Raw genomic sequence first — 13,167 nt, 5'->3', positions numbered from 1 at the left:
AAAGGAGTGATCTTGGGGCAGCACCCTTGTTTCCCAAGCGCGCTAGCAGGTTACGTAAGCGATCTTAGGCTCCGCAGAGGATCTCCGGACGGCAGCCTCGCGTTCACCGCCAGAATTCATCACCTCGATCTCATCTGATGTTCATCCTGCCCAACCTCGACCTACAAATTGGTCGAATGCGGTCATATAAGGATGTCAAACCTTCTCGAGCTCCTCGCAAATTCCACACCAAGGTCAAAACTGGCTGCAAGACATGCAGGATACGCCGTGTAAAATGTGACGAGAAGCGGCCCGGTTGCCTCAAGTACGTCTGCTCAAACGCAAGCAACTCTAGTTGCTCACCAAGTCAGGTGCACCAGTACAGGCCGCACTTGCGATGGCTACATCCTGAATCAGATCGACTACCAAACACAAGTGTCCGGCTATGCTCACATGAGACTGCTGACTCCGAGCCAAGCGCTGACAACGCTTGTGGAGCCTGACGGTCATGTTCACTACTTGGAATTTTACTACCATTGTGTTGGGCCTATGCTCTCTGGTCGTTTCGACACAGAGTTCTGGTCGCGCACAATACTGCAAATGGCACATGCTGATCCTGGTGTTCGCTGTGCATTGATAGCTCTGGCGCACTTGAACCAGCAAGAGAATGGCAGCTTGCAGCATGCTCGGCAAACTGCAGCCAACGAAAACAAGTCTGAACGCAGGCTGTTCTGGTCAAACTACAATAAGGCTATCAGACACCTTGTTGACCAAATGGCTCAGCCAGCGTTTTCAGCGGAAGTAGGACTCGTAATCTGTCTGCTTTTCGCCTGCATAGAGTTCCTACAAGCAGAACCCCACACAGCGTTCACTCATATCAGGAGTGGATTGAACATCGTGGCCGAGCTGAGACAACAGAACAAGACTGGTTCGTTGACACAGGCAATTGAACCACGCCAGGTGCGAATCAGCGTGCGATCAAACATGATCGAACAAACACTGGTGCCTATCCTTACTCAAGCTCTGGCATCTGCTCTTCCCTACGGCGCAAGCCTTGACAAAGACTTCACTTTCCTTGAGTCTTGCCCACAATACTTCCAAGGGCATGCTTTTACCAGCCTAATCGATGCCCGGTCTTCGTTCTTTGATCTGCGGAACGCAGCCATTCTGCTAGCGCGGGATATGGCAGTCAAGCTGTACGGGTTGACGCCAGTAACACCGGCAGACCACAGGCGCCGAGATCTTATTCTGGAGCGCCACCGCATTTGGCTGCGAGCTCTGCAAGCTTTCGAAAGTTCACAAGAATTATCTAAGAGGGACATGCTGGCTATCAGTGCCCTCAAGCTTGGATACTGCTCCAGCTTCACCGCTTGCTCTTGTATAATGGACAAGACCCAACTGTCGTTCGACGCGCACCTCGCCAACTTCCAAGCTCTTGTTCGGCACGCTAGGGATCTGACCAACTCGCTGGACCTGGACCGCCGCCGCCGACCAAGTCGAGCATCCAATGCTGCCGCCAACTTCACTTTCGACACCTCCTTCATCCCTGCGCTCTTCTATACTGCCATACGTTGTCGCTGCCCTACTACGCGCCGCCAAGCTGTTAGTTTACTGGACCTTGATCTGCCGCGCGAAGGCCTCTGGGATCCGGAGCAGCACCGAATCGTAGCTGAGCGTGTGATCGAAATCGAGGAAATGGAAGTCGATGCGAACGGCTGGCCCACAGAAGCGTCGAGGCTTTGCATGAGCAGTGTTGGGACCGATGTTGATGAGTACAATGGATTCCAGGCGAACTTCTTGTACACAAAAGATCTTGCGATGGCAGCAACGCAGACTTGGAGTGAACGACTTACACTTGGTGAAGGTGGCAAAGAGTCGCTTTCACTTCATCCCAAGCAAGCTACCATGCTGATCGTGCAATGACTTTGACTCCTTTTCTCCTTCCCATTGAAAAGCTTTAATGACCCCTACACAATAGGCAACTACACCAATCCTGCAGTCGACCTGAAGCGTACAAACTCAGCGGCCGAAAACGAACAACATGGACATGGAATACACCCTTAAAGCCGTCAACGTCAAGATGTCAGAAGCGACACCGACACCGCAGCAAGGTTTCAAAGATCAGGCTTTACTGCCTGTCAGTCAACCAAGGATGTCGAGATTCACGACTGGGATACTCAAGGGTTCTGGCTGGGTTCCACGCGATTGCTCATGGCACATGCTGCGCACAGGAGCCGTCGCTGGAGTTGACGCACTTTTCGAGCGCCATAATGAAGAGCGCACTAGGTGCCTGCCTACTGCGACACCATCGGAAAGGATAGACGATGGTTTGAGCCCTGCTAAGCACGGCGACGGAGAAGCGAACGACATGCCGGGAAAGTTCCTGGACTATGAATTCTACTTCTGCTACGCGGGCTGGACCGGGTACGCATCGCTCGAGAACGACAACAGTAGCCCTGCCCAAGCACTAGCCGAAGGTGGTCCATCAAAGCAAGTCGTAACTCCAGCCGCTACAGCAGTAAGTGTACTGCAAGCGAACAGCGCAAGTACATCTACTGCGCTTGATCACCTACGCGGACCATCAGCAACATCTGGCCGCACGCACGAGGCCAACATCGTACATAATGACGAACAAACCATCACCCAGCCGCTACCACGAATAAGGCAAACCAATCATTTCTTCCACACAGAAGAAGACGCCTGGCTCCTGCTGCTGCATTCCAGGATCAAAGCCGCCGCCGAAGCAGGTCGCGCGATCATGCTCCTCGGCCCAGCCGCCATCACGACAGCGTTCAAAGTTTTCCTCGAGGGTCGCATGATGAAGGATAGACACAAGTCCGATCTTCCTCCACGCGAAAGAAGCCATGAGAAACGGCAGTGAATTCACAGCCGCCCCGACCGAGAGGGTGCGCGAGTTGTCGGGAGTGCTTCGATTGGTCAAGGCAGAGCGGGCGAAGAACCTACATACGAATGAGGACGATATCCCTGTGAAATACTACACGTGGAAGACGGACAAAGACTGGTCGGACAAGCACACCCTCCGTGTTTACGGAGCGTCGACTTCCGACGAGGCATCCATCCTGGTGCAGGCTCGGACGGAGCACTGTGGGCTGAACGCTTGTCTGTTCAGGAAGAAGCTTGCAGACAGTCCGGCATGCGAGTGTGGACGTAGTGATGAGACAGTGCTACATGTGCTGCTGCACTGCGATAGGTATCCTGAGACCTGCAAGACACTGCGGGAAGCAGCAGGTGACAGGTGGGGAGACGCTTCGTACTTGGGAGGAGGATGGAGTGGTCGTAAGGATGCTATGACGGGCAAGTAAATGCACACAATCAATCAGTTCAAATTTCAGAGCGCCGACTTGATTGATTGAGATGGAAACTATGGATTGATTGATTGCTAACGTAAGCAATGGATAATTTGATTGATTGATAGATTGACCCTTGGCGACGCCAAGTCCCGCTGCCTACATGCCATCGTATGCATCGTCAGAAGCGCCCGACGATCCATCTAAGTCGGAAGTCACGCTTCATGACTCTATCATAGCCACTGTTTTCTCCAAAAAAAAGGACTGCCATCCAGGTGAGCCACTCCCTATTTGAGCCAGCTTTTCATGCAAATAAGTTGTTGCATCGACTTGCTCGTTAAACGACTCCGATGTGGCGACAGTAGGTGCCCAGTCTGTGAGAAGATACGTTCGGGCTCGTCCGGCATTGCCGGTACTGAACATATATCTAGTGCCATTGCCGCTAGCTGCGGCCACACATCCTTCTTGCCAATCCAGTAAGAAATCGGTGACTTGTTCACAGGCAGTGATTTGTCATGAGGAGGTTCCGCGTAATACTGTTCCAACTGGTCCACAGACGCTCGCAGTTCCTGGTCATCGTCCGACCACTGATCCACTTGGGTTGAAGCCCTCTTCGACGGATTCGGTCTGTCATCTAAAAGCTCATCGTACTTATAGCGCCTCAATACCTGCTCGATGGTGACCTTGGCTTGATCTACCCATTCTTGGCCCCAGCCCAGTGTTTCTCGAACCAACGCCAATTTCTGATGAGGATGTAACACCACAGCAGCAGAAAAGATCGGTAATTGATCAAGCCGGGTATAGCGTTCGTCCAGCTTTTGCCAGCAAGATTGATGTTGGTACTGAAATGGTGCTCGGCGGTGAGGTATTCAGTACTCGGTGACGCCTCTGATGCTTGATCCACGTTGTGATCTCCTGCTGGCCGGTGACTGTAACGTTTCTCCTCCAGATGGTTCAACAATTGGTCGAATACAGGAAGCCTCTGCCATATGGCGCCGTTACAACCTTCGATTTGTCCTTGAAGGAGCAGGGTTGCGCTGCTGAAAGGCTGGGGTATTTCATAGTACTGCATCACTACATCCCGGTTGACCGACGTAAGCTGATCTTGCAGCACCGGTGGCTACCTCCATCTCACATACCGCCTCCTGTGTCGCCTCAGCTCCGGGCATTTCCTGGGACTTATCCACTTGTCACGCTCTTCCTCGATGAAGTCATCGATGGAGACACGGAGCGTATTAGCACGCTCTGCGCAGTCATCGAAAGAGTTCCACCGAATGAAGTTGACCTTCACAAGCTTCAAAACGGTAGCATTTTCCATATCAGCATTGTTCTTTCGTTGATGTTTTCAAAAGCCTCGATGCGCTGCGGGGATGCCGTAATGTACCTAACAACGTTGTGCAGTTTCCCTGTCGGCCCCTTCTTACGTCACTTGCCAAGTTCGTGCTCTACAAAAGAAAGATTCTGTAGCTCCAACTCGAATGCGTTGACGTCGCTTCCAAAGGGAATTGCCTTTGCAACAGGATTCAAGATATGGCCAGCGCAGAGCACGTGGTGCTCGGGGCCCGTGAAGCCGAACTCTTCCCTGAGGAACTGAAGGCATGTGGTGTTGCTTGAGGCATTGTTTGTGACGAAGTACTCCAGCTTGCTGCCGATGTCGAACTCGCGGATGACCTCGGCCACCGTCCTGAGATACTCTGGCCGCAATGGCTTCCTTTTTAACGAGGGAGGCTCAGTAGCACAGTCTGCGGTGCGCCCGAATGATCGAGGAAGTGCGCGAGCTGGTTTCCTGACGTCCACAAATCAAAAGAAAAGTTGATTCGCGTTGGCGCCGAACGAATCACCGCTTTGGCGACGTCAATCTGCTGGTCGTAGGCTTTGGCAACCCATCGCAAAAGTGTTGTACGACTGGGAATGTGGTGCTGGGTAAGGTCATTTTGCATGGCAGCGACCAGCCTGCGCAGCGTCGAGAGCCTCGCGCGGGATCAGACAACAGTTACTCTTATGCATAAGACTGGGCTGTCATGGCTGGGCTGGCGCTTCTGCTGAGCTGCTTACATGCTCTGGCCTCAACCTGCGGCGATCGCGCGCGCATGCCGCAGCTCCTCGTGGCGCTCTATTTCGACCTGTAATGACTGGATGACCTCCGTTGGTTACTACGTGCTTGAGTCGATGTTTGCCGAGGGGTTCAACATTCCCCACGTTGCTAGCCACACTCTTGCCAGACGCGCTAGTTTTAGGAGCAGAAGGTTTCTCGGGGTGTAGAGGTGAAGGATGCCCAGCGCGAGTGTCTCCCAACCGGCTCGAAACTATGTCGCTGCCGTTTGTACAATCTCACTACGTTGCCGTCTGATCGAGTTGGATGTAGATATTACGGTATCCCGATGTACAAGCCCAATTTGTGACGTATGCGACGATTGTCAGGCAGTTACATTTTTGAAGGAAGAGTCAATATGAGTGTGCCGTGTGGTCGGGCGCGAGCATTATAGTTGTGGAAATGCGCAGAGTGTGCGTGTGTTGAATACTTCGGGCCATCACACGGCACGCTTAGTGATACAGTTAATGTTCACAACAGCGCTTGGCTTGCGACACACTCCTCGGAGCTCATTCTGTCTTCGGATGAGGTCTGACCGTCATCAGAGTTGGGTCTGGATCAATCCGCGATGACATATCAACCAGGCTTAGGTGACGTACGAACTGAATGTGATTTTCTGCTGAGAGAGGTTTAGTGAAGCCATCCGAAGGCATTTCATTCGTCTGAAATCATTGAACTGCAACAGTACCGTCTCTGTAGGCCTGTCTCAGCCATAAACTATGGATATGACGCGCTTCAGCTTTGATGACGTTTGTGGTCTGTCCTTCTGAATTAGGCCTGTTATCTGCTGGTTGTCACAGAGTATGCAAGGTTGGTGCTCGGGATCGAACTGTATTTGCTTGAACAGCCGGTATGGATCAGTTGTCTCCTTCGCTGTGTGTGACAGCGGGAGCAAGCTCAGCTTCAGTTGTTGACGTGATTATAGTCTTCTGTTTTGATGATTGCCACATGATCGGTCCATTGAACAGCTTCATGAGGTAGCCCTGTATGGATCTTCGAGTCTCGGGATTATCGCTCGTTCCTACTTCCGAGGTGACTCACTGAGCCCAAGAACTCGATGGTATAGTACTTCGTGGACTGGAGATATGCAAGAACTTGATACGCGTAACGCAGGTGTTCTGGTGAAGGGTTCATGGCGAACTGAATTGACTAGCTGGCTGCAAAAGACATATCCGGTCGTGATAAGACTGCTGTGTACAGGATCGGGCCTACCAGTCCTTGCATCTCTGTGATTTGGTGAAGTGTTGCTTGCCCTTCATATTGTTGAGGACGCTTAGGATGAGGAAAGAGATCGCATCGCTCAAATTACTGATCCCATACCTCCTAATATATTGCTACCTAAGCTTGTTGGTATACAACATATCTCTTTACAAAGTTAAATCTTAAGATGCTCTTCTAGATAGTGAAAGCTTACCACCAGCAAGCGAAGCAACACGTTGCAAGTGATAAATATAAATTTGAGGAGATCCTCCACTTTCATCACTTGTACAGCCTTAGCTCAATCACAAGATCTCCATTCAAACAACCATGCCTCACAAGCCTGGAACGTTTACAAAGCTTTTCGGCATCTGGGCTAACACTTGACCGAATGCGGCTCTCCTTTGACACAAGTTGAAAGAGTAAACTCTGTCCTCTTTGTTATTGTAGCAATATCACAAAGGATGAACTCTTCGCTTCCTGTTCCCTCAGATGGACCACGAACATGCGTTGCTTGGTGGACACCGCTACTGAGCGGGAAAGAACCCTCTTTTGTGCCGCATCGTGACTTCAGCGCGTATAGTGACTGCGGGTGACTGGTAGAGTTCGCTGTGGAGCCCTTGTGTGTCTTCTCAGCGTAGTACTTGAAAAGAGGTCCAAGTGTCGGTATGGACACCACAATTATGCCAAGGTTGTTCTCGACCGTTGACCACATGATCAGGCTCGCCGAGTCGAGGTAGTTGGCGAGATTCTTGACGGTTCGAATGCGAATTATCTGAATGATTGTAATGAACGTGCCCAGGGCTAAAAGACCCAACAAAACAACCTTCTTTCGCTTCTGAATATGACTGCGGAGCAGCACCGGGAACGGTAGGAGCATACTGAGATTATAAGCTCATGCCTTCGACCGCGGACTGGTCACTTACACCGTGATGTCAAACAAGATCGTGAACGATGCCATGCTGGTATAGAATGGCACAGCAGGCAGACATCTGCCCCAAGTGATCCTAGGATCCCATTGCTTTGCAGCCTTTTGTCGCATTAGCTGGCGGATGTTCAAAGGTTCGAGTCATGACTTGCCGGTTGACATAAGTTGGTTTGAACGAGGAGGAACGAAAGATGGAACATCACGCAAGCGATAATGACCACGATCGTAGCGGTACGTGCAGTGCCTTTGGTCATGAAACGGAGGTACGTCAACAACAGACTCATCTTGAAGCCGAGAATACTCGATATGTAGCTGTGGAAATTAGTAGCTGCCATTCGGTGCACTGTGTCGAGAGACCTCAACTCACAACGGTGCACCTATGTATTGGATCTGATTTTGCTTAGTGAAACTCTCGTACACAACCTTTCGGAGTTACACTTACCAGTCCGAAGTTATAGACGTTCTCTTTCGGCATATCTCCTAAATGCTTCAAGCCAAGACCCCATCTGGTTTCTTTGGAACGTCAGATGATTCTTTGCATTTAACAACAGGCGTGATGAACTCACGGACGATGGACACAGCAGCGAAGCCGCAAGCCGCAAGCTACTGCCAGTATCAGCCGCAAGTCCCTCGTGAACTCTCGCAGTGCTTGCTCACCCAGGTAAAGATTAGGACGTAATCATCTTTTAGGCGTAAGTCAGTGGCCATGCACGAAAAAGATTGGACTCAAGAGATACGAACCAGCTCCCATCGCCTTGAGCATACAGCCACGAACGTAGAATCGCAACAATAAGACCAGAAGGGACACCGTCGTCAATACGATTGCCACAGTCGAAATCTGCGGGCCATCATTTGCAACATGATCCGGAGTATTGTAAGTCCAACCCATGGCGTTGTAGCAGGTTCACTGGAGACACGTTTGCTTGAGGTAGGCAAGATCGATTCGATGTTGTGAACGGGCTCGGAGACGAGCGCACGTTATGAGGTCCACGACCCAAAAGCATAGCTGACGAACCGGTTCCCAAAACAGTCGACAGGAACCGCCACTGGGCATTGCTCGCAATCTCTTTCAACCTATGATCGTATGCGAAGGTCACAGACCCTGTTCAGGGACGAGAAGGCACCACGTTCGCAAAGTAGGATGCTTTCGCTGCTTTTTCGGAGGATTGGCGCTTATGCATGGTTTACCAACTGGGCCAAATTAGAGTGAGGTTGGCTTTCAACCATTCCAAAGAAACTCAGATTGGCGCAGGTTCCATACTCGAGGGAAACCGTCAATGTTGAGGTAGCTCATACTGCAGCTTACAGCTTTCGACTGGACCGTTCATCGTCGGTCGGATCGTTAGTCCACATGCTCTTTGCGTAGAGCATTAGTCCTGAGGGCAAGGATTTGCGGCGCGACGCTGCAAGCACTGTTCAAGACGGGACGGCAACAGCTGTGCCGTGCGGCGTAGTTCTTCCAGACCTGCTGGTCGGTGCATGTCTTGGTCCAAACGAGATGCTAAGCCGGCCCGTCCCTGGCCCTCCGGAGTACCTTCCAGATAAAGTCTGGTGTGGAGTACTGAGCACAGTGTAGGTGGGCCCCGGATAACAGGGATATAACCGAGAACGCAAAAACTCCAACTGCTTATTGTTCACCAATCAAAAGTAGCTGTAGTTGCAGACTATCCCTACTATGTGTTCTATACGCTGCTGTAAAAAACTAAGTAAGTCAACTTTGCTTACTAGCCACTGCATGAACTAGCTACACTACTTATGTCTGACACCGTAGAATGTTTTGCTTGTTGCAGGTACCTATTGTACTCTGGAATGGTGGCATGATTAAGTCGGTACAGCCCATGCTCTGCATTACTGTGACCAAGGTTGAACTGCGCCTCTGCTCCAAGTTATGGCTGGACGATCTGTCAAGATTCCCAAGCGTGACATGGGCGGCAGCTACAATGATCTAGTCCCAGTGCGCCGGATCAGATGCTCCGAGGCCAGCCTGCAATCGAACGACTGCATAATTTCATAACGGCCGGAGATTAGTTCCCGATGCTGAGATGTCTGACCGCGGCATACCCAGCAAGTGCTGCGTCCTAGATCGATACTAGCCTCGTCGTCACGCGCGGGCCGGAGACTTGGAAGGATTTTCTTATATTTATCAAGCTGGAAGTCGCGCGAACAGTCCAGTGTAATCCGGCATTATATCTGCGCCAGGAGGCCATCATCATGCGTTTTACCGTACTTGCATTCACGCTTTTCAGCGCCGTTCTTGCCAACGTCCAACCCTCAAGCCGGTGCAAGACGTTTCCCGGGGACAAGACATGGCCGTCAAAGTCAGTGTGGAATGAATTCAACAGAACAGTAGGCGGACGGCTCGTGGCAACGGTGCCTCTTGGATCCCCATGCCACGGTGCGAACTTCGACAACGCTACCTGTGAGAGCCTCAAAAGCCAATGGCAATCTGAAAAGATTCAGTAAGTACGGTCTGCCTTGGACTTAGACAGAAGATTTACACCTCACAGCTATACGTCCTCCTCTTCGGTGATGGCACCGTTTTTCGCCAACCAAAGCTGTGATCCCTTCCAACCCCAAGACCGCCCGTGTGAGCTTGGTAACTACGTCAGATATGCCGTTAATGCTTCTAAATCTTCAGATGTCCAGCGAGCGATCGCATTTGCGTCCTCGAAGAATGTCCGTCTTGTTGTTCGCAACACTGGACACGACTATCTTGGCCGCTCCACAGGTGCTGGCTCATTGGCGGTATGGACACACTACCTGAAAGACATTTCTCACATCCCGGCGTACAAGGGATCGGGGTACAGGGGCGCAGCATTCAAGGTCGGCGCTGGCGTTCAGGGATTTGAGATCATGGCCGCTGCCCGCGACAAGGGTTTGGTAGTTGTGGGAGGTGAGTGCCCTACCGTTGGCATCGCTGGCGGTTACACCCAAGGCGGAGGCCATTCAGCGATCAGCACCAGCTTCGGTCTTGCTGCTGATAACGTGTTAAGCTGGGAAGTTATCACAGCTAGTGGCAAACTCGTAAACGCCAACAAGGGCCAGAACTCTGATTTGTACTGGGCTTTGAACGGTGGTGGCGGTAGCACATATGGTGTTGTCGTTTCGATGACTGTAAAGGCACACAAAGAAGCTGTGTTTGGTGGCGCTTCCTTGTCGTTCTTCACCACCGATAACGCCCAGGATGTCTTCTATGACGCGATCCAGGCATTCCACGAGGAGCTACCAGCGATGGTCGATGCAGGAACCATGGTGGTTCACTACTTCACTTCCTCTTTCTTTATGATTTCCCCGCTCAACGCGTACAACAAAACTGCGGCCGAGGTCAAGACCATCCTTGCACCTTTTGTCGCCAAACTCGACTCCAAAGGTGTAAACTACACCGTCAGTTACAGCGAGTTCGACACATACTACGAGCACTATGACAAGTACTTTGGTCCCCTACCCCTCGGAAACATCCAGGTCGGCATCGCCCAATATGGAACGCGCTTGATCCCGCGAAACGTCGTGAGCAACATCACAGAAACCTGGAAAGCCATCGTGGAGAAGGGCGTGACTTGGATCGGCGTTGGAACAGACGTGAAGTCTTTTGGCTCGGAGAAGACGACTTCGGTCCATCCAGCCTGGCGTAGCACCATAGTGCATGCAACCCTCACACTTCCGTGGAACTTCACAGCGCCATGGTCGGAGGCGTTTGCAACGCAAGACAAGATGACCAACGTCATCCAACCGCTTATTGAAGCTGCAACACCGGGCAGTGGGTCGTACGTGAATGAGGCTGACTGGCGTCAACCGAACTTTCAGACGACTTTTTGGGGCTCGAACTACCACAAATTGCTGAGCATCAAGAGGAAATGGGATCCCTCCGGTCTGTTCTATGCCACGGTCGGCGTTGGCAGTGAGGCTTGGGCCATCCGAAGTGACGGACGCATGTGTCGCGCGTAATAGATCTATACCTCTCTGTACAAATCGAAACCACGTTGATCGCGTCAAGGGTGTATGCAGTGTTTCTGTTGTCCTTAGTTTGCTTGAGTTACTTTGCACGCATCCTACGCCCGTTGATCAAAGCTTGTCGATTTCTGTACACGTTTGCTTGCTTCTGCGTGTTATGGTCAGTGAGCATTCTTGTGGCCTGCCATACCCTGGTACGCTGGTCATGCAGCCCATTTCCAACCCTGAAATGTGCATGTGGCACAGCTGCCTGCTTCACGGCGGTTCTTCGGCGGTCCTTCAGCGATCCTTCGCGTGAGGCGGAACATGGACGCGATAGCAGTGGCAAGAAATGTAGCGGCGTGGGCCGCTGTAGAATACTGATAGCCACGGTAAGCGATACCGTAGGACTATCGGAACGATGGAATACTGCGCTAAGTTGCTATTTAGCTAGAAGACGTTGTATACCGTGTCCGTGCGCGTGCCGGCCGGATTCGCGTGACGACCGGGTTTTACTAAGAAAAACAACAAAGGATAAGAAGTTGAACCTTGAATATTTCCACTAATAGTAGAGATATTAAGATACATTCTACTTGAAAAGTATTTGATCCTTTATTATCTTTAATCTTATGAAAAAAAATCATAATAATGTAGCTATTCAACTAAATTGATTTTTTTACTTGTGAAGGAGTAAAGTTCAAAAGTTAATAAAATTTTCTAAAAAAAATAAAGTATAAGAACCCATATACTAGCTATAACTTTAATATTAGAGATTTCCTAATATATACTCTATGTGAGGCAACAGCTCGGCTCCACTGCGCTACACGGCCCAAAAGGTACAGTGTGCTGAATAGCAGCACTGAGGCCGAATAGTCTATATACCCAGCCGTGGCTGAGTATACCCGTGACAGCACGCGAATCCGGTCGGCACGCGCACGGACACGGTAGGCATTTTGCGCTTCAGTTTGGATCGTGGGATTCCAGGCTGGGCAGCGACCAGTTGCCGGAATCGTCTTGCACCATTTTCATCTGGTCCACCATTCGCGTCAAAAGTGTTCTGACATGTCCAAATACTCAGGTCTGCACCGCTCAAAATGCAAGTACGACAGAGAACCAGCGACGTCTTCAGGCACAACACTTTCTCGGAAGATCGCACTAGAGGCTGTAGTGAATGTTCATTTCATAGTGAACTTGCGTGAGTCATGTGACGCAAGAAGCGGGAAGGAGTCCAGTGTGAAATGTGCCCAAGGCAGGTGGCATCGGGTGTCGAAGGTGCATCAGAAGGCTCAGCAACGATCGGGTTGCCGCTGTGAGATGTCAGCAAAGGCACTGCCGTTTGAGGAATGGATGGCGCACAGAGCGCGCCACCAGCGCAACCGGGTGGACAAGCACTATGCCATCTTATTCCACTTGGTCGAGACTCTCACGCCGGGAAGGACGAAGATGGTGTCTACTTTATCAACGCTGCGCTAGTTGGTGCCGTAGCAGTGCCGTTGTGCTCTGCATGATTGGGCGTGAAGTAGCCATGGCGAGCATTGCTGCAGACGAGCAGATGGTAATGATCGAGGCCACAATTGAGGAAGGCAAGGGACAGATTCCAGTCTGTTTGGAGTGGTTAGGTGTTTCTGATCGAAACTTCATCAACAGGCGTTGTTTTCACTGGACCCTAAGCATCGACAGGTCGGGCCTTCGAGCTCCGTTTGAGACACAGGTTAGACTTCTACTTCCCACGT

General features: G+C 51.2%; 3 protein-coding genes across 3 annotated transcripts; 2 read left to right on the top strand and 1 right to left on the bottom strand.

Annotated features, from left to right (window-relative positions):
• Positions 1-215: 215 nt before the first annotated feature.
• BU25DRAFT_296243 (uncharacterized protein) lies at positions 216-1,779 on the top strand (the record flags this gene model as incomplete). Its single annotated transcript, XM_033701909.1, has 2 exons — positions 216-304; positions 351-1,779. Coding segments are annotated over 2 exons (1,518 nt in total), but the record flags the coding sequence as incomplete, so codon positions are not given.
• Positions 1,780-6,760: 4,981 nt separating this feature from the next.
• Positions 6,761-8,416, bottom strand: BU25DRAFT_442093 (uncharacterized protein). Its single transcript, XM_033709275.1, has 8 exons — positions 8,246-8,416; positions 8,162-8,187; positions 8,071-8,107; positions 7,947-8,017; positions 7,872-7,894; positions 7,657-7,816; positions 7,503-7,606; positions 6,761-7,457 (listed from the first exon to the last, which is right to left on the bottom strand). Exons 1-8 carry the CDS (start codon positions 8,391-8,393, stop codon positions 6,953-6,955), a joined length of 1,074 nt encoding a protein of 357 aa, XP_033558638.1. The 5' UTR covers positions 8,394-8,416; the 3' UTR covers positions 6,761-6,952.
• Positions 8,417-10,015: 1,599 nt separating this feature from the next.
• On the top strand, positions 10,016-11,820 carry BU25DRAFT_413664 (FAD-binding domain-containing protein). Its single transcript, XM_033707087.1, has one exon. It carries the CDS (start codon positions 10,034-10,036, stop codon positions 11,447-11,449), a length of 1,416 nt encoding a protein of 471 aa, XP_033558637.1. The 5' UTR covers positions 10,016-10,033; the 3' UTR covers positions 11,450-11,820.
• The last annotated feature ends 1,347 nt before the right edge of the window (positions 11,821-13,167 follow it).

This window comes from Macroventuria anomochaeta (genome assembly GCF_010093625.1).
Source record: "Macroventuria anomochaeta strain CBS 525.71 unplaced genomic scaffold BU25scaffold_31, whole genome shotgun sequence".
Lineage (NCBI taxonomy): Eukaryota > Fungi > Ascomycota > Dothideomycetes > Pleosporales > Didymellaceae > Macroventuria > Macroventuria anomochaeta.
The sequence above is the reverse complement of the archived record's forward strand: the minus strand, read 5'-3'. Positions and strand labels throughout refer to the sequence as shown.

What these genes read in the sequence shown, in the direction of transcription:
- BU25DRAFT_442093 (XM_033709275.1), bottom strand. Translation starts at nt 8,393, where the DNA reads ATGGGTTGGACTTACAATACTCCGGATCATGTTGCAAATGATGGCCCG. An exon ending in CGCTGCTGTGTCCATCGTCC is followed by an intron (nt 8,018 to 8,070) that starts GTGAGTTCATCA and finishes GACGTTCCAAAG; the next exon opens with AAACCAGATGGGGTCTTGGC. An exon ending in CAATACATAGGTGCACCGTT is followed by an intron (nt 7,817 to 7,871) that starts GTGAGTTGAGGT and finishes TAATTTCCACAG; the next exon opens with CTACATATCGAGTATTCTCG.
- BU25DRAFT_413664 (XM_033707087.1), top strand. Translation starts at nt 10,034, where the DNA reads ATGGCACCGTTTTTCGCCAACCAAAGCTGTGATCCCTTCCAACCCCAA.